At 55.0% G+C, this 23,261-nt stretch overlaps 5 protein-coding genes across 5 annotated transcripts; 2 read left to right on the plus strand and 3 right to left on the minus strand.

Annotated features, from left to right (window-relative positions):
- Positions 1–1,217: 1,217 nt before the first annotated feature.
- BDY24DRAFT_385975 (uncharacterized protein) lies at positions 1,218–2,728 on the minus strand. Its single transcript, XM_076640044.1, has 4 exons — positions 2,317–2,728; positions 2,036–2,191; positions 1,621–1,927; positions 1,218–1,523 (listed from the first exon to the last, which is right to left on the minus strand). The coding sequence occupies exons 1-4, from the start codon at positions 2,524–2,526 to the stop codon at positions 1,396–1,398; spliced, it is 801 nt and encodes a 266-aa protein (XP_076497827.1). The 5' UTR covers positions 2,527–2,728; the 3' UTR covers positions 1,218–1,395.
- Positions 2,729–4,713: 1,985 nt separating this feature from the next.
- On the minus strand, positions 4,714–6,096 carry BDY24DRAFT_29879 (C2 domain-containing protein). Its single transcript, XM_076637025.1, has 4 exons — positions 5,880–6,096; positions 5,645–5,801; positions 5,146–5,515; positions 4,714–4,972 (listed from the first exon to the last, which is right to left on the minus strand). Exons 2-4 carry the CDS (start codon positions 5,720–5,722, stop codon positions 4,818–4,820), a joined length of 603 nt encoding a protein of 200 aa, XP_076497828.1. The 5' UTR covers positions 5,723–5,801; positions 5,880–6,096; the 3' UTR covers positions 4,714–4,817.
- Positions 6,097–6,762: 666 nt separating this feature from the next.
- On the plus strand, positions 6,763–11,803 carry BDY24DRAFT_369758 (armadillo-type protein; the record flags this gene model as incomplete). Its single annotated transcript, XM_076638073.1, has 19 exons — positions 6,763–6,797; positions 7,027–7,246; positions 7,323–7,391; positions 7,477–7,563; positions 7,637–7,761; positions 7,833–8,117; positions 8,195–8,366; positions 8,443–8,570; positions 8,660–8,768; positions 8,843–8,992; positions 9,077–9,244; positions 9,317–9,857; positions 9,932–10,266; positions 10,328–10,413; positions 10,495–10,568; positions 10,681–10,892; positions 10,989–11,084; positions 11,149–11,496; positions 11,540–11,803. The coding sequence occupies 19 exons, from the start codon at positions 6,763–6,765 to the stop codon at positions 11,801–11,803; spliced, it is 3,504 nt and encodes a 1,167-aa protein (XP_076497829.1).
- Positions 11,804–12,171: 368 nt separating this feature from the next.
- BDY24DRAFT_385983 (uncharacterized protein) lies at positions 12,172–14,725 on the minus strand. Its single transcript, XM_076640045.1, has 8 exons — positions 14,392–14,725; positions 14,250–14,318; positions 14,113–14,169; positions 13,883–13,983; positions 13,631–13,769; positions 13,371–13,538; positions 13,163–13,287; positions 12,172–13,076 (listed from the first exon to the last, which is right to left on the minus strand). The coding sequence occupies exons 1-8, from the start codon at positions 14,473–14,475 to the stop codon at positions 12,380–12,382; spliced, it is 1,440 nt and encodes a 479-aa protein (XP_076497830.1). The 5' UTR covers positions 14,476–14,725; the 3' UTR covers positions 12,172–12,379.
- A 1,789-nt stretch (positions 14,726–16,514) lies between these two features.
- On the plus strand, positions 16,515–22,846 carry BDY24DRAFT_414377 (uncharacterized protein; the record flags this gene model as incomplete). The annotated part of the gene is made up of 8 exons (XM_076643300.1): positions 16,515–18,176; positions 18,334–19,263; positions 19,364–19,520; positions 19,615–21,258; positions 21,361–21,487; positions 21,566–21,667; positions 21,738–22,638; positions 22,727–22,846. The coding sequence occupies 8 exons, from the start codon at positions 16,515–16,517 to the stop codon at positions 22,844–22,846; spliced, it is 5,643 nt and encodes a 1,880-aa protein (XP_076497831.1).
- Between the last annotated feature and the right edge of the window lie 415 nt (positions 22,847–23,261).

Consider the following 23,261-nt stretch of genomic DNA (forward strand, 5'->3'; position numbering starts at 1 on the left):
CTCTTCCCTCTCTCTTCCTTCTTTCACTGACTAATTCTCATCATCCTCGTTCATCTTTCACTATTTAGCTACCACCTCCTTCACGTCCACAACCTCTCCTCCCACGCGCCCTACGAAATGCCCGCTCCTCTCGCCGTTCGAACTCTCGCCTCAGAGGACTCCCCGTCGATAGCGCTCGAAAAGGAGGACGCTTTTACCACCCCGAGTCCTTGTCTGGAAGGGGAGTGTCCTTTCGATGGGTCTTCAGGCGGAGGAAAGTGTATCATGGGAGGTTGGGTGAGTCTCTTCCTTCTTTTCTTGTCTCCCGGTCGCGTCAATTCGAGCCTGACCCTTACTCTTTCTTTCTTTCGTTCTTTCTTTCGCAGCATCGACTCAACAACTGGAGGGAGACCATGAATACTCATTTCTCTAGGAGAGGGTTGGAGTTGATGCCGAAGAAGAGCTAGTTCGGGAAGGAGGAGGGAGGTTAAAGGCGCGTCTCTGTTGAGAGGACCGCTCGTTTTGGCCGATAGTAGATGGTCGAAGATATATGTTACAACTCATTTTATGCACATCCGCGCTGCGAGACGCTGAAAACAAGAAAGCTTCGGGAGGGGAGGAAGACGGAGTCGTTTCGAACAAACCGTCGCGGCTCGCACAGCTGCGACGCGACGAGAAATGGCCTTTTTTTCTCTGCTGAGTCTCGTCAATTCAGGTTCACTTGAACATGTGACATGGGGAGAGAGCGCAAAGTGGCGCTTCAAGGGATTGGCGAAGACTTTGAGAGACGAAACAACGACGTCGCGTCCAAAAAGTGAGCTCAGACCCTCGGAACGCCGCTGTGCTTCTTTTGATCTGCTTCGTCGAGCTTTCGATCGGTCGCGACCAGACTCGTACTCGCCTGTTCCTCACCTTCGCCCTCCCTCTGAGAGGAACGTGGGACTCAGGGCTGGAGAGGAGTACGGGCTGGGAGGAGAAAGAGGCCATAACAATCGAAGGAGACGACCGAGGGGGAGGAGAGGACTTCGATTCGAACTTGACGCGTCGGAATCCTCGTACGAAGACGTCGTCTCGTCGTCTCGTCTTCTCCTCAGACCCATCTTTCCAGCAAAACCCCCAAAAGATGCAAGCATCGTCTCCTCGTACGAAAGCTGCTCCCAGAGAGACCCAAAGCTGTGATGCTCGAAACCCTCTCGTTCGATCCCTTCACCTTCCCGTCTTACCTCCCTCTCCCCTTCCCCGTCCCTCTGTCTCCTTTCTCCGAGCCAACAGAAACACGTAAACTCATCAATCCGATTCGAAACTCACTAAAACCTCTCCCGTTCACTACTCTCCATCTCCTCTCTCTTCCCAACCCTCTCCCCATCTCCTCCTTCCCTCTCTTCCCTTCTCTTCCTTCCTTCGGAACCAAAGATTCTACACCGCCTCCTCAGCATGCAGAACAGCCGCGTTCGTAGAAGGAGCCGAGGTAGAGCTCGTGCTAGGTTTGGGAGTCGTTGAGCTGTTTGGAGCGAAAACGAAGCGAAGGAAGGAGGCGAAACGAGGTGAGCTCGTTCCTTGACGCTCCCGACGAGACTTGAGAAGCGAGAAAGCTCAATAAAACTCACTTCAACCCGACCTCCTCCAACTCCCCTCCCTCAGTCCCTTGCTGCTGCTGCTGCTGTTCCTTCCCCTTCCCCTTCCCATCCGCACCTGCTCCTCCACCAGCCACAACCCCGACCCCCCTCGAAAGCAACGCTCCTCCTTGCTCTCTCACCCCTGTATAAACCACCCCAGCCGTATCCTTCAACCCTTTCAGACCGTCGTTCCACCACGACGAGAGCACGGCGGTGATGGTTTCCTCTTGATCGTCGGCTACTTCGGGTGCGATTCGGGTGTCGAGGAGAGGAGGGGAGTGGGAGAGAAGGAGGGCTTCGAATTGACGGGAGAGGGAGGTCGTTGCGTCGTACTGGAAAGGGGGGTGTTAGCTTGAACTCTTTTTGTGTGTTTATATCTTACAAAGGTAAAAGAAACAGAGACGAAGGAAAGAAAAGGAAAGGAAAGGACATGAACGGACCTGATCCGAGTTCTTACTCTCTGGAAGGGTCAGCTTGAGGAACCCTCCCGCCTCTTGGTTGTTCGAAGGAAGCAGTCCATCCCCTGATGACGATCCAGCCGTAGGAGAAGGTCCTCCCGTCGTAGGAGCGTAGTTGAAAGCGTACGAGGCGTGGGCCTAAGAACAAGAGAAGGGAAGGAGAGAGAGAGTCGTCGTCAGTCGAGCTCGAATCCCTTCCTCCCTCCCTCCCTCTTACCCTGCCACATATCTCGATTAGAAACAGAAAACAAGTTTCTACCTACCTGATTCTGATCCACTTTTTTAACGAGATTCTCCTTTCCAATGACGACGCTCGTCTTGGGAGGGATCGTTAAAGCGAGTTGACCTCCTTCGAGTTCGACGAGCGAGCAAGGACCCGACGAGAGGGGGAACGAGTGCGAGCCGAGGTGGTGCGAGAGGGAGGCTTGAGGGAACGTTAAGAGCGCAGAGGGCGTAGGGGGGAAGGTGTCCATGATTTCAGTAGGGAGAAGGGGGGTTGGGGAGAGGAGAGAGGGGTGGTTGAGCTCGAGCGAGATGGATTCGGAACGATCCAAGTTTGGTTCCGAGACGTCAAGAACTTTTTCTGGCTTTCGTTCGCTGGAGGGTTGGACGACGTTGGGGAGCGATCTTTCTGAGATCGTCCAGGTCGAGAAGAAAACGATTCAGAGATCGAGGGGGAAAAGCAGAAGAAAGAGCTCGGAGCGCAAAGATCCAGACGAGTCGAAGCGAGCGTATAGAAAAACGGACATAGTGCACGGGTACTATGCGAGTGGAGAGATAGAGGTTCGTTACAGAAAAGGGTAAAGCAAAGTCGTAGACAGAAAGAGAAAAGAAGAAGCATGAACAAAGCAAAGGCAAAAGACGAGAACGAAACCAAAACAAATCCATCCTCCTCGCTCCTCACCAACCCTGCTGTTGTTGCTGCTGCTGCTGAGGCCAACTCTGATACGGCTGTTGCTGCTGCTGCTGCTGTTGAGGCACATTGTTGTTCGAGTACCAAGGCACCTGCTGACCCTGACCTCCCGAGGAAGGAGGCGGCGGCGGCGGAGGAGGAGGAGGAGGAGGAGGCGGAGGGGGAGGAGGAGCCGGGGAGGGTTGACGGAACGTCGAGTTCTGGTAGAGCGTCTGCTGCTGGGGTTGCTGAGGAGGAGCGGGGGTGTAGGAGGGTTGCTGATAAGAGTAGGGTTGTTGCTGTTGCTGGTCGTAAGGCGCGTAGGGCGTTGGGGTGGGAGGAGGAGGAGGAGCGTAAAGGGAGGGAGGGGGAGGGGAGGTGTAGTAGTTGTTCTGAGGTGGTGGTTGCTGGTAGGAATCCTGAGGGGAAGGTTGGTTGTACGAGGGTTGCTGCTGGTGATTGGGAGGAGGAGGAGCCTGCTGCTGCTGCTGCTGCTGCCATGGAACGGTCGAAGACGCGTACGACGGCTGTTGCTGCTGCTGGTACGATCCTCCGTTGACCTGAGACTGCTGCTGCTGATGTTGACTCGACATGTCGTAGAAGTTCGAAGGAGCTGGAGCGTAAGGGTAGGGAGTCGTTGAAGGAGGGGGAGGTTGCTGGTAGCCTCCGTACTGCTGCTGAGGAGGAGGAGGAGGAACCGACGACTGTCTCCTTGGAGGCTGCTGGCTCGGATCCGGGAGAGGTCTCCCCGACTCTCCGTTCACTGTCGATCCTGGACGACCTATCCGACCATGAGGGACGAGGTTTGAAGCTCCTCCGCCGTTCTGAGGAGGAGGAGGGAGGTACTGCGACGACGACGAGGGAAGGGGAGGAGGGACGGGCGTGCTCGTTTGACGAGGAGGGTAGCCGTACGACGGTTGCTGCTCGGGAGGAGGAGGAGGAGGTTGGTAGTATCCGGAGGAAGACGGTGGAAGGTAGGGTTGTTGGGAGGAGTAGTCGGTCGTTTCGAGGGGAGCGGAGTTGGGATGATGAGCGAAGGGAGGAGGGACGACGTGCTGCTGTTGCTGCTGCTGTTGTTGGCCGTATCCTTGAGGATGGTAGCCGGTTGGAAGGTCCTGAGGAGGATTGGGAGCATTCGGGTAGGATGAGAAGGTGGAGGAGATGGAGAGATTGGGTTGGGTGTACGACGTTCCGAGAGGAGGAGGAAGATGGTGAGGGACTGGAGATCGAGGAGGCGGAGGAGGAGCCTGGTACTGCTGCTGCTGAGGTTGAGGAGGGTAGAACGACGGCGATGGGGAGGGTGCAGGCTGGTTCCAAGGGACCGGAGTCGAGGAGATAGATCCTGCTGAGCCTTGCCGACCTCCGTGGTCGTACGGACGAGGCTCGTTCAACGGAGGGAGAGGTCGTTCTCCTGTCGTCGAGTTGAGGGACATCATCGACGCTGGACGAGGAATCGCTCCGAGGGATAACCGTGACGAAGCTGAAGATACTGGTGTGTAGTAGGAAGTCGATTGAGGTAGGCCAGCCTGCGAGAAAGAACGAGGAAGAGGGAAGGAGATGGTCAGCTTCGAGCTCGCCTCCTCCCGACCCGATCTGCGAATCAACACTCGACGAGAGAGACTCACCACTCCACCAAAGCTCTCTCTTCTTATCCTCGAACCCATCTCGTCAGGTACGCCTCCGTTCGAGGGAGGAGCTAGTCCAGCTGAGGCGTAAGGGGGGATGTAAAGGTTCTGGATGTTCTGGACCGAGGCGCTCTGCCTGATTGAGCTCGTCGACGAGGTAGAGGGTTCGAATCGACCTGGTCCTCCGTAGAGAGTACCTCCTGGCAGTGGCTTCGGAGGTTTGGGTGGCGGGGGTGCTCCCTGGACATCAACGAAACGAACCAAAAACGCGGAAAGAGGGTGAGCTCGAGCTCAATGGAATGAACAGTCGAGCGGAGGTGATGGAACGAACAGCGATGAAGTAGGTGAACTCGATGAAGATCTCTCCAGCGTATCGATCTTTACGGTTGATGGTGACCCAGTCTGAGTAGGCAAAGCAAAAAAAAAAAAAATGAGGGAGAAGAAGAGATCAGCCCGACTGCTCGTTCGACTGATCGAAGCTCATTCACGCTCTCGTTCCCTCCCTTCCTTCAAGCAGCTCTTCCTAGACCTCCTCCCCTTCCTCAGCGTCGAGATAAAACGTGAACGAGACTCACCATCGTCCTCTCCAGTATTCAGAGCCTTCGCTAGATCAAACACTGCCTCTCCGATCAACTCTGGCTCTCGAGGAGCGTCGGCGTAGCAGGCCACCCTCATCGTCTTCGCTCCCTTCTCAAACACCTTCTTCCCTTCCTTCTTGGCTCCTGAGCTCTTCCCCAGCGAATCAGGGTCTCCCGAGGACTTGGACGACGTTGAGGTCCGTAGGAGTTGATCCTGCATGTCCTCGTAGATGTCGAACTTGAGCTGTTCGTCCCACTCTGGATGTTGACCTCCCTTCTTGATGGCTGCCGTTCGTCGCTTCTCGGTGTTGATCGTGAGAGAGCAGTAGGGATCTTGTTTCGAGAGCTTGACGTTCGTGAGATGACGCTGCAAAGGAGGGAGTGGGTGAGGGGGAAGAGAGGGGAGATGGGGCGAAAGGAAGGTGTGAGCTTTGAGAGATGGCGAAGGAGGAGAGGAGAAGGAGGCCTGAATCGAAGCAGGACTAGAGGGACCTACAGCTCTCAAAACGACTACGACGAGCTCTCCGAGCTTCTTCCGTTGATCCGTAGTGCTCGAGTTGGGTGAAGAAGGCATCCTCGGGCAATCTCAAGAGGAGGAGAGGTCCAAGAGAGAGAGGAAGGAGGGAGTCGGAAGGGTCGAAGGAGGAAGGGAGCTGAGAAGGTCGGAAGAAACGTGGAGAAGCCGTCAGCTGGAAGATTTTACCGTAAGAGAGCACGAGAGGCGAGCTCACGAGAAGAAGGAACGGGAACCGAGAAAGGTTCGTTGAGTAGATGGTTGGAGGTGAGGCCTGAGGGAGAAGGGAGACTCAAGAGGAAGCGAGTTTCGAGGAAGCGGTGTGAGGTTGCCTCCGACGCCATCTCCCTCAAGAAAAGCTGATCATCGAGCTCGTTCTGAATGTATCCTTCTATACCTCGGATTGTTCGAGTTCTCGATTTGGACTTTAGACCAAGAGATCTTCCTCCCAAAGCTCAAAGGAAGAAGTCGCTTCGGTGAGCTCGAACTTCCTCCTTCCCTTCCTCCCTCTCTCTCTTTTCTTCCTTCCTCTGGGCATCAAAACTTACCGAACGTTCATCTTTGATCTTCAGTGCTACTCGACATTCAACTGTGGGCCACCTTCCCTCGAGAGAGACAAGATCGTCGTCGTTGCCGACGTGCGTTCCTGTTCCTCCTTCTCTCCCTCTCTCCTTCCCGCTTCTGCTCGCTCCCGCTCTCTTTGACCTACCGCTCCAAATCTTCCTCCTGACGCTCTCTCTGCTTCTCCTCTTTTCTCAGGAATCCATCTAGGCGCTTTTCGTTCCGTCCCTCGCCTTCCCCCTTGTCCACTGATGCTCAAGACGTCCTTCGGACCAGGTCCCGTCGTCATCTCCCTGATGTGAAGAGAGGCCGCTCACCTCTATCGCTGGATCTGATCGTTTCCAGATCTAGTGACGGAGCTGGCTGACAGCATTATACGAGAGGAAGCTGAATCTACCGATGATAGGCGTCGAACCCGCCAGCGTCGACAGCCTCACCTTCGTCTTCGTCTTCTCCTTCCTCTTTCTCCCTGCCGCCAGTTCGCCTCCGGGAATCTTCGCCAAAAGATGCAGTCCTTTGTCTTCTTGATTCACTCGACCATGCTCGTTCTCCCACTTCGATCCTCCGTCGTTAGGTTCGTGATCCCTCTGCTCCTCCTCTTCCTTCGTTCTCAATACTGATCTTCGATCGACTCTTTCCCTCTCGCCAGATACATATCTGGACCTCAATGAGTGTCTTGTTCTATCGATCATCGTGCAACAGCTATGAGAACGGACCTTCGCCTCTCTCCTCCCTTCTTCGATTCGACGCGTCGCCCACCCTCCCGCTCTTCCTTCCCTTTCATATGCCTTTCGCCTCTTCAGCTCTCACCTTTGGAATGGATCCTTCCTTTCCTTGCATCCCTTCTCTCTGCCACCTCGCTCACATATCCGGACCACTTTTTCCTCTCTTTCCCTTTCATCAGCGAACCGACTTCGCTCCTCCACTCGAGCTCGAGCCCTTCCCCCCCTGTTTGATTCTCCGGCGTTCTCAAAATTTCAAGGCGCACCTCTCCTCCCTCCTTCTTACCAAACCACATCAATGGTCAGTTCAGCTTCTCCTCCTTCTTCTTCTGCGAGCCTCAGCCTTCGCTGACCTCTCCTTCGTCTCTCCATTCCAGTCTCTCGTCTCTTCTCTCGCCTCCCTTCTCGAACAGTCGGCTTCTTCAGACGCTTCCGTCGCTGAGGTCGTGAGTGATTTTCTTCTTCCTTCCCTCCTTCAGTCCTTTCGGAGGAACTGATCCTTTCCTTCCTCCGCCCTCGTCTTCATTCCAGGCGACCAAGAGCCTCAAGACCGATCACAAGACGTCAGAGAGCATCCCAGCTTTCTTCGAGATCCTGGCGACCTCAACAAACCTCGACGTGAGCTCGATCCTTCCTTCCCTCTCCCTCTTTGAAAACTCACCCTTCCCCGCTTCCCTTTCATGATCCCCAGGTCCGAAACCTCGCCGCCGTCGAGCTGAGGAGGAGGATCCTCCTTCGAGATGGAGCTCTCTGGAAGAAGCTCGCTGAGGAAAGTCGAGCTCAGATCAAACAGGTAGCTTTCGAGTTGATCGAGTCGTGAGTTCCTGAGCCTCCTCTTCCCTTTTTCTCCTCCTCTTCGCTGACCTTACCCTTTATCCTCTCTACAGATCTACTGCTACTCTTCGGGTCTCAATCTCTCGAGTCATCTCCTCCATCGCCGTCAACGAGCTTGATCCCTCCTCCTCTTCCCCTTCATCTTGGTCGGCTCTCCTCCCCTTCGTCTACTCCCTTGCCTCTTCGCCTACCACTCGAGTCACCGGAATCACTCTCATCAACTATCTCCTCGATGACGTACCCGATCTGCTCCAAGCCGAGTTCCAGGCGATCTTGGAAGTGCTGAAGGCTGGGTTGAGCGACGCGGAGAGTCAAGAGGCTAGAATTTTGAGCTTGACGTGAGTGAAACTCTACCTTCCTGACTGTTCGAGTTTGACTTTCAATCTGACCCGCTTCTTTCCTTTCGTTGAACCAGTGGACTTGGAAAGATCGCCGAATACCTCGACCTCGAAGATGCGAAGGACGTGTCTTTCCTGGAGAAGCTCGTCCCCGCTATGGTCTCCGTTCTTCGAGAGACCATGGAGCTGGGAGACAAGGACGGTCTTACGAGACAGGCTTTCGATGACTTCGAGACTATCATTATCTCGGTGGGTCCCTACGAACAACATCGTTCTCTCGTTCGGAAGACGTGAACTGATCTCGTCGTTTTTTTCTCTTTCGCAGGAAACGCCTCTTGTTGGAACGCACGTAACCGACTTGGTTGACTTCTTCCTCGGGGGTGGAGAGAACATGAACTACGAGATCTCGGTCAGGGTCATGTCGTTGAACGCGTTGCTTTGGATCGTACGATGGTGAGCTCTCGATTCCCCTCTCTTCGTTCGACGCGTCTCGACTTTTCTGACTTCCTTCTCTTCTAATCTCCACCTCTGTCGCCCTATAGCCACCACAAGATCATCGAGCTTCTTAACCTCGCCGACTCCATCGTCGCTCGACTTCTCCCCATCGGTCGAGAAGACACGTCGGAAAACGACGAGGATACTCCCGCTGGCGTGAGTTTCGACTTGCTCCTCTCGCCTTCCCTTTCGATCCGCTGACTCGATTTCTTCCTCCGTTTTCCTCTCAGCTTGCCTTCCGAGTTCTCGATGTTCTCTCTCAAATCCTCACTCCCGCTCAGATCTTCCCAGCTCTTCACCGACACATCCAAAGCGACATGGGTTCGACGGATCCCTCGGCTCGAAAGTCTGCCCTCCTCGCTCTTGGGTACACCGTTGAGGTGAGTGCTGATTTATCTGTCTCTCGAATCTCCGAAGCTTGAGAGACAAAGACTGACGTTCTCCTCCGTCTTTCGCAAACTCAGGGCTGCTCGGAGTTCATCCAACCGCACGTCGCTCAGCTATGGCCTATCGTCGACGCTGGACTCCAGGATCAAGACGCATCGGTCAAGAGGGCTGCATGCATCGCTCTCGGCTGCCTCACTGAGTCTCTTCCCGACGAGGTGGCTCTCCGACACGACTTCATCGTTCCTGTGAGTCGACGCGTCTTTGTTCGACCTGAGTCGTTCTCTCGCTGACCCCCTCCCACTCAATTCCTTCTACAGGCCTTGTTCAACCTTATCGCCGAGCCCTCGACCCAAAAGGCCGCTTCGGCTGCCCTTGATTCCTACCTCGAGATCCTCGGCGACAGCATCACCAACTACCTTCCTCTCCTCATGGAGCGACTCCTCGTCCTTCTCGACAACGCTCCTCTTCCCGTGCGATCCACCATCGTAGGAGCCATCGGATCAGCCGCTCACGCCGCCGACAAGGACTTCGTTCCCTACTTCGAGGCCACCGTCGCTCGGATTCAACCCTTCCTTCAACTCCAAGCCGAGGGAGAGGAGAGACAACTTCGAGGAATCGCTACCGACACCCTTGGGACCATCGCAGAGGCTGTTGGAAAGGACCTCTTCCGACCTTTGATGCAGTCGACGCTCAAGGTCGCCTTCGAGGCCCTCGAGTTGGACGATTCCAAGCTTCGAGAGTCGTCGTTCATGTACTTCGCCACGATCGCGTCTCTCTTCACCGAGGAGTTCGTTCCCTTCCTTCCCAACGCCATGGAGGCTCTCGTCACGGCTTGTGAGCGAGCTGAGACTGAGGATGGTGAGTTTTCTTCGTCCTACTACTATCTCTCTCGCTTCGAAGCTGACATCTGGCTCGATCTCTCTACTTTCCAGACCTCCTCGCCTCCACGGAAGCCGTCGAGGAGGACGACGACGACGACTTCGAGGATCTCGAGGAGGAGGAAGGAAAGCTCGAACAGCTTCTCGGAGCCCACAACGCTGCCATCACCATCGAGAAGGAGATAGCAGCCGATGTCATCGGGGACCTCTTCGCTGCGACAGGACGGGCGTTCCTCCCTTACGTCGAACGATCCGTCAAGGTTCTCGTCGTCCTCTTGGATCACTACTACGCAGGAATCAGGAAGAGTGCTCTCACATCGCTCTTCACCTTCATGTCGACGTTCTACGATCTCTCGGAGCCCGAAACCTGGAACGCTGGAGCTACGATCGTGAGTCTCAGATCCTCCTTCTCTCTCCGATCCATCAACCTGACTCCTTCGTCCCCTTCAGTCGACTCCTCTTCACGCCAACGTCAAGCAGCTCGTCGACGTCATTCTTCCTGCCATCTTCGCTCGCTGGGATTCCGAGGACGACCGGTGAGTTTAAAAGCGTCTCGTCGCGTCCAATCTCTGCCCTCCGACCGCTCACCCTCTTCCTTTTCTCTCCCCAACCCTCAGAACCGTCGCCGCCCTCTTCGGGACTGAGATGGCCGAGCTTATGAGCCGATGTGGTCCTGCTATCGTCGAGGGTCGTGAGTGCTTTCTCCCTCGCTCTCCAGAACCTCTCGTTGTTGCTCCTCCGACGCGTTTGCTCCCGTCTCTCGACTCTAACGCGATGTTTTTGATATCTTTTTGCCTTCTCAGATTTCCCCAAAATCGCCGAATACGCCTCCAGCGTCCTCAAGGGAGAGAGTCTGAGTCAAGACGAGGAGGAAGACGAAGAGGAGGAGGAATCGGAGGAGGAGTCGGAACTCGTGTCGAGTGCTGCCGACCTCGTTGGAGCCTTGGCTACGGTGCTGGGACCCGATTTCTCTGCTGAGTTTGGGAAGTTCCTTCCCCTGCTTCGAGGCTACTACGTGAGTGTCCGTCGTTCCTCGACCTCCTTCTTTTTCCTCTCCCTTTCTCTCTCCCTCTCTCTCTCGCTGACGCTCCGTTTTCTTCGATCCTTTCAGAGCAAGGACCGATCTGCGACGGATCGCTCGACTGCCGTTGGTGTTCTTGGAGAGGTCATATCTGGACTCAAAGGAAGCGTCACCCCTTACGTTCAAGTGAGTCTCGTCCTCCCGTTTTCGTCGAAGAAAGCCACTGACCCTTCTTCTTTCTTTTTCAAAGCCTCTCTTCGAGCTCATCTATCTAGGTCTCTCCGACGAAGAGCCTGAGGTTCGATCCAACTCCGCTTTCGCCGCTGGACATCTCATCGAGCAGATGGACGCTCAACTCGGTTTCGACGACGCGGTCAAGGTCCTCTCAGCCCTTCGACCTTTCTTCGCCGTTGAGGAGTCCTCATCCCCAGCTGAAGGAGCCGCCAAGGATAACGCTGCTGGAGCCGTCGCCAGGATCGTCCTCAAGGATCTCAACGTCGTTCCTCTCGATCAGGTTCTCCCCATCCTCTTCAACGCTCTTCCTCTCAAGGCCAGTCTGATTTCTCGAAGCGTCTTTCTCCTCTTTCTGTCGAGCACTGTGCTGATTTTCCTTCTCTCCCGTTCACCTCACCTCTCTGCAGAACGACTTCGTCGAGAACACCCCCGTCTTCAAAACCATCTTCCACCTCTTCCAATCCTCCTCCTCCGACCCGAAAATCCTCTCCGTCCTCCTCTCTCACATCGACCACCTCCTCTCCGTCTTCGCCTACGTTCTGGACGACACTCGAGAGGACGAGATCGAGGAGGAGATTCGAACGCAGCTCATCGCGCTCGTCGCTCAGCTCAACACCCTCGAGGGAGTCTCACCCAAGCTTCAGGCTGCTGGGCTCGCCAAGTTCCTTTAGTTTAATAGCTTAGCTTAGGACTGGTAGACATCTCTCTAATGAACCACTTACGACGTACCAGCAGAGTCGGAGCGAGGCGTTCAGCTTCGAGAGGGAGGAGAGGACGGCTCTCTTCCGTTCGCTTGCTCCCGCTCTCTTCCTTATCGTCGGAGAGCTCAAGGAGATTTGATCGTTCCATTGAGCTTCATGCTGCTGAGACCTTAGAAAAGAATCTTCCGAGCTTCGCCGGGAGAAAAATCCTACATCCAGCCTCGATCTGGAGAAGTGAGTAGACTTTTTGTCTCAGCAAGATTATTAGAGTGCTGTGGAGTTTGACCTTTTCGGACGGCGCGATGCCCCTTCCCAAGGCAGACGTCTCAAAGTGCTGCTAGAGTGAACAATGACATGTTTTTCTAAGGAGAGTACGTTAAAACGAGGAGAACAATGCAAAAATGGGTGAGGGAGGGAGGGAGGGAACGAGACGCGACGTGCGGAGTACGAGTTACAAACAGTTTGGGGAGATATGCAAGGAGAACCGAGGACGCAAAGCAGTAAGGGTACAAAGGCAAAGAGTAAAGGCTAGAAAAACACACGCTGCTAGCGTTTGGAAGACCGACTGCTATTCGAAGGAGCTATGGAATGAACGTGAAGTCCGGAAAGGATGTACTTGATGTTGAGACCGTCCGCTCCCTCCTCGATGTCCCCTCCACTCCGACCCTCACTCATCTCCAGATCCGCCTCCTTCTTCCGACGTCGACTCTCTCCCCTCCCTATCGTCGAACGAACGAGAGAAGACTGTCTCGAGACTGTGGGAGAGCAGCTCGCCAGGGGTTCCTCGAGCATCGGAGTTGGAGTTTGAGGTCGAGACGAGTAGTAGGACCGTGAGCGATTCTTCATCGTCGGACGATTCAGGGTTGGACTTGAAGGACGAGAGAAGTCTGAGCATTGGATGTGGGAGATGGAAGTGAAGTTGGAGGTGGAGGGATCCTGATCCGTCGAGAGCATCTCGCCCAACCCTATCTTTTGACCCGACGACGCGATCTTCCCCTTCGATCCGTCTCGTTCGACGTCCCGGGAGTCCATTTTCTCGTCCGAGTTGTTCCTCGTGTCACTGGTGATTGCGTAGTTGACGGTGTTGTTGTTGGAGCTTGAGAAGAACTCGTTGATGGAGGAGATGTCGACGTGAGTGGGAGGAGGGTTCTTTGGAGAGCCAGCGGACCGAGGGAGAGAGATGGAGAGGAGAAGGAACACGACGTAGGTGGTTGAGGCGATGGAGAAGCAAGTCCCACCCCAGCTGAAGAGGGTGAGAGAAGAAGAAAGCGTGAGCCAACGGAGAGAAAGAAAGATGGGAGACGCGAAGAGAGGGATGAAAGAACGCACGCCGTGAATCCATAGAAAAGGAAGACGGTCTTCAGGATCTGGCAGATGCCCGTAAGGACGGCACTGCAGACTGAGTTCCGTAGTAACGATCGAAGGACACGGTCGGCGTTGGTGTTGTTTTGGCTCTGAAGAAGAAGAAGAAAAAGAGGGGGAGATCGTCAGTGAGGCTCGACGCGACGGACGAGTAATCTGCGGATCTTTAGCTCACCTTCGACTTCCGAACTTCGAAAGCAACAACACACGAGAGGAGGATATCGATGAGGCAGCAGAAGATGCTGTAGAAAGCGCTGAGGATGGTGTAGGCTTGCATCGAAGCCGTGGAAACGGCGAGACTTTGGTTCTCGTCGACGAAGACTTCGGTCGTCCAGATGAGAGCCTGCGAAACAAACAACGTTGAATTGGGGTTGTTCAGTCATTACTGAGACGAGAGGATAGAGAAGCTTCCGAGCAGCTGTTCGAAGTACTCACGATGGTACCGATCCCCAGCAAACAACAGATCACAACTCCTCCTCCGACGAACCACTGGAGCGTCTTCCTAAGCATCGCCTGAGATGTTTTGACGGAACTAGCGAACGATAGGATTCGATTCGCGATGAAGATGTGGCATCTGAAAATGAGGAAGAGACGCGAAAAATGCCTATCAGTAACGGGAAGAAACGGGAGAGAGGACAGGCACGTCCCGGAGCTCGTCTCGTTTTCCGTTTCGCTTCAGTGACTCACATTCCGATGATCAAGACTCCGAGCAGAGGAGCTATAGCTGATTCCATGAGGACCCTGGGTTGGATGACATAAGTCGTGTCCTTCAGTCGACCAAGCACACCCTGGAGTGAAGAAGGCAGGCGAGAGAGAGAAAGGGAGGGAGAAGGTTTCGGGACGATGGTCAGCCTCGAAGGAAAGTCAAAGACTTGTTTGACACTGGAGCTTTTCATTCTGCAGGTTTGAGGACTCACCCTGAGAGCTCCTGAGCAATCGCATACTGTTCTTCCCGAGGTGAGGAGAAAGAGAACCTGAAAGCGAGCGAGAGAGGACGGGATCAGCGAAGGAAGACGATGGGAACGAGAAGCTCAAAACAGGAGGTTGAGCTCACCCCGACGGTCGCTCGCTCGAGTCTGGTCTCTCTGTTGCCCAGATGAAGAAGATAGGAGGCCACTTGGATCTGCAGGTGTCGAAGAAGAAGTAGGCGAAGTCAGCGAACTCGCAAACGAAAAGCTGAGGAAGAGGGAACGAACGATAAGCATCCCCAACCCCATCGACGAGACGAGAGCCGTTACGACTCCCGAAAACACCATCGAGTCGTTGGACTGGTGTGGCATGGCTCTCCTCTACGACCAGCTTTGGGAGGAGAGAACAGAAGAGCAGAAAAGGAGCAGGAGGGAAGGAGAGGAACAGGCCAAAGCGCACCCGAGGTCGACGTTTAGAGTAAAGATCTTTTCGAGGGTCGTCCCGTCTGATCTTTCCTCTGCCCCTTCACCTTCGCTTACTTGGGGGGTTCCATGTTTATGATCGCCCCCCTCTCAACCGAGACTGATTGGTGCCAGGATCTGGGAGAGATGTAAGACCGACTGAAGGTTTGAGGAACCTCCGAAGCGGAGAAGGACAAAGGGAAGATGGAGGAGGGGAGGGGGCTTCAATTCGATCGGGGGGGGGGAGATGAGGGAGAGACTTTTTCTCGTTCCCGTCTTCTGGTGGTTCTGTATGCGATCTTCGGCAGAAGACGGGTAAAGGACTTGGAAGTATAAATCTGGGAGTTGCGACGACTTCTTCCGGTACCCCCGACGCGTCGAGAGAGAGAGAGAGAGGGAGGGAGAGCGTCGTCGACCGCTCTCTCTTCTTTTCATTGCTGCTCTCCAATCGAAAGACAAACACCGTCAGGCGCACTCTATAAGAGTTGATAAGAGCATTCTAATGAAGGAACTAAAGCAAGAAACGAGGGTGGGTGAACAAAACAACAGACGTCGGAGGCTTTTCGTCGACCTGTCCGTCCGAGCTCGACGAGACACGGGAAGCGAGAGGATGTGTTCCTTTCTCCTCTCGCGTGCTATTATTCACAACCCCAAGTAGTAGTAGTGCTTGAGCCGGACGGCGCGCCGCTCTATAGAGTGCTTTTTTGTCCCCCGAGACCTTTGAAGGAGAGGTGGAGAGAAGAGGAGTCGAAGGGAAGCGGGTAAGTTTTGGATCCGAGAACGCGTCGCTGTTTTCGAGTTCAAGGAGAAGAGTGTAAAGGAACTTGGAGAAGGGATGACTAGAGTAGGAACCACGCCTCGTTATGGCCTTCTCTTTTTGCAGGAGCTGAGAGCGGCGGGAAAAATCAGAAAAGAACAGCCGGATCTGGCGTATCGACGCGTCTGCTCTTCCTCTTTATCTTGCTTCGTTTCTTTTTTCCCCTCCTTTAAGGTTGCGAGTAGAGCTGGGACTGGACGGGATGCTACCTTCACCCCTTCTTGACTGTCCTGAAGCCAGCCACGGAGCTGTCTCGCAGGTTTGCTCACACGTCGTTCGCTGCTCCTCCTCGGTTTCCAGAAGTTCACTGCGGAAACGATGAGCACTTCGGCAACTTCACTTTGCCGCTGTATTCTGCTGATCTTCAACCTTCTCTCAGGTCGTCTCTCAGACACCTGGTCGAGCGAGAAGAGAAGCTCGAACGAGGAAACGCGTCGTGAATCTCGACGCTCCCTCCGCTTCCTTGCTCGTCGCCCTCTCGGGTCCTCGAAAGTCGAAGTTTTCTCTTATAGAAGCTCGCTCGTCCCCCTCCTCTCTCTCTCTCTACAAAGACCACCTCCCACAGAAAAGGGAGGGAGGAGCTGTTTAAATGAGCGACCAAACAAGAAAAGAAAGAGAAACGCCCCTGGTCTTACAGTCGGGTCCCTGTTTGACCCACCTCGTTCTCTACCTTCCCCTGATGCTGGAAACTTCCGAGCTGGTGCATCGAATACCTATCCTTCACCTTGCCCTTTCCTCCAGAGGATTTTTTGTAGGAAGAAATAGGGCATGAATAAATGAGCTTCGAAACGAAAAGGGCGATCGCTTCTCGACCTTCCCTTTGTTCTCTCTCTCCCCTTGAGCTCAACTCTCTCCCCTTCCCTGTTTCTGTAAGGATGCCCTTTGTACGAGTCCTCCACCCTCCCACATCCGGAAAATGGAAAGCTCTCTTCTCTTCTCGAAACCACCCTTCCCTCAACACCCACAAGAAGAAGAGGATTCCTCCTCGCCCATCGTCCCTCGTCGACCTTCCTCGACGCTCTCGTTCGACCTTTCTTCAAAGGATCTAGAATCCCTTCGACGAGCTTCTTGGGTGCCCGATCCATCCATCCACTCTATCCACCAACAACAACAACACTCCTCCTCCTCTTCTATGGCTCCAGCTTCGTCGAGAGGGATCGCTCTCGATTTGGGAGGACTCTTGCCAGGATCGCCACCGAGAGTTGAGCTAGGAGCAGCAGCGGCTCCGTTCTCGTACAAGGAGGAGGAGGAGGAGGAGGATAGGATGGACGACGAGGATGGTGGATGGGTTGGATCTTTGATGATGGGAGGGAAGGGAGTGGGTGGACGTTCGTTGTCGACTTCGAGCTCAACATCCAAAGGAGGAGGAGGAGGGGAGATCGAGATTGAGCAGGGTTCGCCTTCAAGAGCACTCCTTCTTTCGACTCCTCCAATTTCTTCCAGCCACGAGGTCAAATCAGGATCGACTTCACTCAACACTCCTTCCCCAGCTCTTTCTCGAACCTCGTCGTTGAGAGGAGTCAAATGGGGAGGGAAGCAAAACACCCCTCCTTCAGCTTCAACTCCTTCCACTTCAACTCCTTACATGCTCTCACCAGCTCCGCCCATCCCTCATAATCCTACAAACTCCGCTTCCAGCATCCAAGAAGGAAGGACGACGACCTCTCCTTCTCCCTCTCCCTCTCGAAGAACACCTTCTTCCTCCAACCGAGCGAACCCTCCTCCTCCTCTCGACTTTCTCCTCTCGACAGTCTCAGCCGCTCCTCCTCCTCCCTCCTCCCTTCACCACCTCGCTCAACCTCCTCCTCCTCCATCTTCTTCCAACGGCAACACCTCTACTAGAAATCGTCGTTCTTCCTCCTCCTCCTCTTTCTCCAACTCGAGCAGCGAAGAAGTCGACATCGAAATCTCTCTCCTCCCATCCTTCCCTCGACCTCCTTCAGGATCTCAACCTTCCTCCCCTCGGCCCTTCTCACCTTCGACCCCTCCACCCATACATCTCCTCGCTCTCGTTCCAGCAACGCCAGAAGAACCTTCCTTCGACCTTTTTCCAGCGGACATCAAAACCACCAGCCTCCCTCCCTCCTCTGATCCTCGTCGCGCGCCTTCACCCGTCGCTTCCATCACTCCTCAAAAGAACGACAGCTCGTCCACCTACTCGTCCAACTCGTCTTCTCATCACTCTCAGGCTTCATCGTCGACTTCGTCCCTTCTCGCTGAAGAAGAAGAAGCAGACGTTTCAGCTTCGCCCTCAGCCTCCGCCTCGTCCGAGTCTTCCACTCCCTCTCGACAAGGAAACCTTCCTCCTCCTTCCACCTCGTCCTTACCAACAACTACAAACAGCACGGACAGCAGCAGCAGCAGCACCACTCCTATCCCTTCCACCTCAACCTTCAACCTTCACGTCTCCTCCTCCTCCATCGACATGTCCGATCCTCGTCGCCCTCCATCCTCCTGGGAAACCTCCTCCTCCCTTTCCACCAACAACCCTCGGAAATCTTCCTCTCGCTCAGACGGGTCCGATTCGGAATCCCTCGGACGACAAGGCGTGAAGGGCAGAGCGAGAGGGATGAGCGGGACGTTTGGGAGAGGACCAGCTTCGACGACAGCGACGAGTGAAGGAGGGTCGCCGATGCTTGGAGGAGGGGAGTTTGAGAGTGAGAAGAGGGATGCGTTTGATCAGAGGGCGTTGGGAGGGTTGAGGTTGAATGGGAGGAGGGACAGGAGGGACGAGGAGTTTGGAGGAGGAGATGATCAGGGATCAGTAGGGAGTTATGAGGAGGAGGATCAAAAGGTGAGTTTTTCGTCGCCTCTTGATTTCTTCCTCCTTGGCGCTCGTCTCTCATGAGTGGGACGAAAGAGCAGCTCTCTGACCTTCTTTCCTTGCTCTTTCTTTCCCTCTCCGTCTCGTCTCCTCGCTTTCGTTCTCCCTCCCTCTCCCTCAAACTCAGTCCACCCACACCCGTTTCCCCTCTCCCCCCGACCCTCGTTCCCGTCGTCCTCATCAAGACCCACCAGCTCTCCCTCCCGGTCCTCCTCCACCTTCCCTCCCACCCAACCAACCCTCCGCTTCGTCGTCGTCCATGAGATCCCACAGCACCGATCCTCATTCCACCCTCAGCGCAAACAGATCGACGTCCAACTCCAGGACCAACCGACCTTCGACGGGATCGTCCTACTCCGGAGGATCAGCACCGTCGTCCTCGGCGGGAGGGTACGCGCCTTCGAGCAGGACGTCGATGGTTTCGAGTTCGACGAGAGGGGAACGAGAGCGGGAGCGAGGAGATCTTGGGAACGGAGGAGGAGGAGGAGGAGCTCACGCGTCGAGATCGAGTAGCTTCTTCTCCGCTACTTCGGCTTCTTCGAATGGAAGTTCGTCCTACAACAACAACAACAACGGGAACGGAATCTCCTCGCCTCACACCTCCCCTTACTCCCCTCAATCCGGCTTCCCTCGCTCCACCTCCCTTTCAACCATCAACTCCTCCTCCTCCCAGCAGCAGCAGCAGTACCAACAAAAACAGCAGCAACAGGAGTACTCCTCCTCCCGCCACCCTCCTCCTTCCTCCATCTCCTCCAACGGCTCCCGCTCTCGAGAGCGCAAGGAATCCCAAGCCGCTCCCGCTCCTCACCCCTTCGCCGCCGCTCTCCCTCCCGCTCCCCTCCTCTCCCAGCACAACCACGGAAACTACGAGCAGCAGAGGAGACAGCAAGCTCCAGCGGCGATGGCAGCTCCTCCGTTGGCGTTGATCGTGAGCTCGGACTCGGACGAGGACGAGACGTACAAGTGTCCCGTGTGTGTGGAGAGGATGGGGAGCGATTATAGGATCCAGGGGGAGAAACCGGATGTGATTCCGGAGTGTGGACATGCTATTCATCATGTGAGTAAGGAGGAAGGGGGGTGCGAGGAACGGGGAGGAGGTGAAATCGAGATCTGACCAAAACGCGTTTCTCTTTTATTTTCTTCTTTTTCCTTCGCAGGACTGCTTCGTTCATGTTTACGGACCTCTTCCCGAGGCGAACAAGTACGGAGTGGTTAGGAAGCCGCAGTCGTTTGGAGTCTGTGGGGTGTGCAGGAAGCCGATGAAGGTTGGGGAGGACGGAGGGGCTGGGAACGGAGGAGGTGGGAAGTCGAGTAGTGAGTCAATCTCGTTCCTTCGTTCGAGCGTTCGAGAAACTAGAGAAACCGAAACTGAGTCAACCTTTCCTTTGTTCGCTCGTTTCTCTTTCAGAACTCGCCGCCCTCACAGGAGTGAAAGGGATGAACGCTCCTCCCCAACCCGTCCTCAACCCGAACCAGAAGCACAAGTCCAACAACTCGTACGGATCTGACGACGACGACCCTCTCACCGAACTCACCTCTGGAGGAGCCTCGACGCGATCAGGAACGTCGGATCACGTCTCGAGGTACGAGGCGACCAACAACCAGATCGTCGTTCCGTCGGTCGTGATTCGACCCGAGTTCTCGAGCATGGTGAGGACGGGAGGGAAGGATGGGAAGTTGACGTTGACGGCGGTGATTGTGGTGGAGATCCCAGAGAGGTTGAAGAGGGAGGAGCACGTGATGGATTCGTCGTCGTCGTCGATGATGGGAGGAGGAGGAGGAGGAGGAAGCGCGTCGAGGATGATGAACCGAGGTGCTCCCCTCTCGAGCGCTGGACGACCTCGACTCGAACCTCCCCTTCCTATCACTCCTCGACCTACGGACTCGTCTCAAGGATCGTCGGTCTCCCATCCTTCGCCAGACGAACTTCGAAGGAGGCTCCTCTTCTCGGATGGAGATCTCGGATCGTCGAGTCTCGATAACCTCTCGACTCTCCTCGCTTGCGACCGAGCTCTCGTCAGGTCTTCTCCCTCGGCTACCTCCCTCTCAGCCAAGAAGGAAGGAAAGGACCGAGACTACCTCCTATACCTCTTCAAGGAAGCTCTGCTCTGCATTCAAGAGAGCGGATCCACCTCCTCGTCGTCGTCCTCCAACAGCAAACTTCGATCCAAGACCTCCTCCCTCTTCAAAAGGAAACCCTCCAACAACTCCCTCGGATCCGAATCTTCTCAGTCAAACGAACGAGTCCTCAAGCTCAAGGGGAAGGTCTTCGTTCATCACATGAAGGGAGTCATGGACGGTCTCAAGTCCTCGTCGGCGTCGGCGTCGTCTCACCCAGCTTCCCTCTCCATCACCATCATCATGAACGACAGGGACACGGACGACTTCATCGTTGGATTCGCCGATCGAGCTACGAAGGAGCGTTGGTGGGATCGGATCACTCATCTCATCCCCGTTCTCGGACGCGATGGACTCCCTTCTCCCTCGTCGAACCCAACTCCAAGCTTCAAGAAATCCCCTTCCCAACTCCTCTCCCCTTCCTCGATGATGAGCAGTGGCTCCGAACGAAGCTCGAGCGCTATGGGCCACAACCGAGATCAATTCGGAGGAGGAGGACCTGGTCGTTCCTCCCGCTACGTCCCTTCGGAATCCTCACCCACCTTCGGTTCCGCCTCCCCTCACACCCCCATCGATCTCCTCCTCATCCTCTCCCTCTCCTCTCCTTCCACCTCCTCCTCCGCTACCGCTCTTCGAACCAGAGTCATCCGAAGCTCCCTCGCTTTCATCATGAGCACGTTGGGACCGAGGGATCGACTTTCCGTCGTGACCTACGAGAACGGACCTGGCGGAGTGATCAGGAAGACGCCGTTCTTGGCTGTTGGGAGGGAGGGGAGAGGGAAGTGGAAGATGCAGGAGATGTTGGAGACGATTGGGGAACAGCAGGTGGTGCAGCATCCGGAGGATAGCGACGATGAGAGTGGGGCGGGAGGAGGGTTCGTGGTGCCGCTGCATCGAGATGAGAAGGCGGATGTGGTTTCGGCTGTGAATGTCGGTGAGTCGAGAACTTATATTTTCTTTCATTCTCGATGGGTTCTGCTGTTCGAGAAAGAACGGTTGAGCTGACTCGTTCGTCCGTCCGGTTTTCGTTTCCCAGCTCTCGACGTCGTTCTTCAGAGGAAGACGAGGAACCCTCTTACGGGAATCACCCTCGTCAGCGATACTACCGACAGCGTGATTCGAGGACAGATGGATCTCGTTCTTGCTCGAGCTGAGGCTGCTAGGTTCGTTCCGTCTCGTCGTCCTCCTCCGACTCGAACTTCCACTGACGCGTCTCGTTTCTTTCTTCTTCGATCATTCAGCGTTCCCATCCACTCGATCGGTTACGGAAAGTCTCACGACCCAACTCCTCTATGGCTCATCTCGAACCACACCAACGGAACCTACACCTTCGTTCCGGACTGGTGAGTTCACGTCTCGAATTTGGCTCTTCTTCGTTCTCTTCGCTGACTCTCTTCTTCCTCCCTCTTCCAGGTACAACCTTCAAGACTCTCTCGCCGGAGTGGTCGGAGGGATGATGAGCATCGCCATCACCAAGATGAAGCTCCATCTCTCAACCCAGGACAACGACTTCCGAATCCGAAAGGTCGCTGGAGCTCCCCACGCCATCGTCTCTCCCGATCAGAAGCACGTCGACATCGAGCTCCGAGAAGTCCGCCACGGAGAGAGGAAGGAGATGCTCATCGAGCTCGAACTATCGGTCCCTTACGTCGAGCCTTCGCCTTCAGCTTCACGTGAACGGATTTCGGACGACTTTGGTCGAGGCGGTCTCGCTCCCAACGGAAACCCCAATGGAACGCTCAGTCGGTCAAGCTCGGGAGGAGGACCTACGGATTCCAACCAGCTCGGAGAGTCCATGTACGCCAACTCGTCCATGATCGAGGAGGTCCCCGTCATCGAACTCGACTTCTCCTTCCACGATCCCTCCTGCACCAAATCCTGCACTCGACTCGCTCGACCCATCCTCCTCCTCCTCACCCTCACACCTCCAACCAACGAACCTCCTTCCTCCTCTCCTCCTACCTCGGACGCAACCATCACTCGTCGTCGAATGGAACTCCTCGCCTCGGACATAATCACTCGAGCCCTCGGACTCTTCTCCAAAGGAAGTCAGTCGAGCGCTCAGAGGATCCTCGGAGAGACGAGGATGATCATCCAAGGAGTCGCCAACGGTCTCATCGACTCGTTGGGAGCCAGCTCGAACCCTTATTCCAACTCTGCTTCGGCGAAGAAGGAGAAGAGGGACGCGGCGACGAGGGAAACGTTGACGACCTTGGACGCGATCCTGGCCGACGTGGACGTTCTCATCGACGGGTTGGATGAGGATTCGAGGGCGACGTTCGAAAGAGATCAGCGGAACTTTGGGTCTCAGCAGGTGAGCAGGTCTTCTATCTTTTTGTTCTCGCTTCGTCTCCTTTCGAAGGAAGCCTCGATTGACTCGTCTTTCTCCTTTCTCCTTTCAGGCCATGGTTCTTCGCTCTCAAAAGTCTTGGACCGCTCGTACGGACACCGAACGGCTCTTCTTCACCTGCCCGGAGGCTATTGAGCTCGTTGCGAAGAGTATCTCTGCTCCTCGAGATTGAGGAACCTTCCCGCCCTCCCTCCTCTCCGTCCTTCCCTCTCTCCTCTCTTCTTCTCTTACCTTCTTCCTTGCGATAACATTTTAGCTCTTCATCCCTTCTTTATTTCTCTCTTTCCCTCGGTATCGCTGTTCGTTTAGCTCGCTCTCATTCTCGTTTTGTTACCTCGTTCTCGTTCAGTTTTCGTTTTGGTCGCTCAGCTCTCTCGGTTTTGTTCTCTCTTTCTCTCTGCATTTCGGTTTCACTAGGCTCCATCTCGTTTTCTCAGGTCGTGTTAAAATCTGCTTCTCTATCTCAAAGATCTGGATCTGCCTTCGATTTATCTCATGGTTTCTCCTTCCTCCTCGACGCGTCCTCCCGTCTGCGAACTGAACCGATCCTTTCGTAGCCTCTCTTTCTACTGTAGCTTCGTTCTCCC

The sequence above is a fragment of the Mrakia frigida genome (assembly GCF_051309035.1).
Source record: "Mrakia frigida strain ATCC 22029 unplaced genomic scaffold BDY24scaffold_11, whole genome shotgun sequence".
NCBI classification, from domain to species: Eukaryota; Fungi; Basidiomycota; class Tremellomycetes; order Cystofilobasidiales; family Mrakiaceae; genus Mrakia; species Mrakia frigida.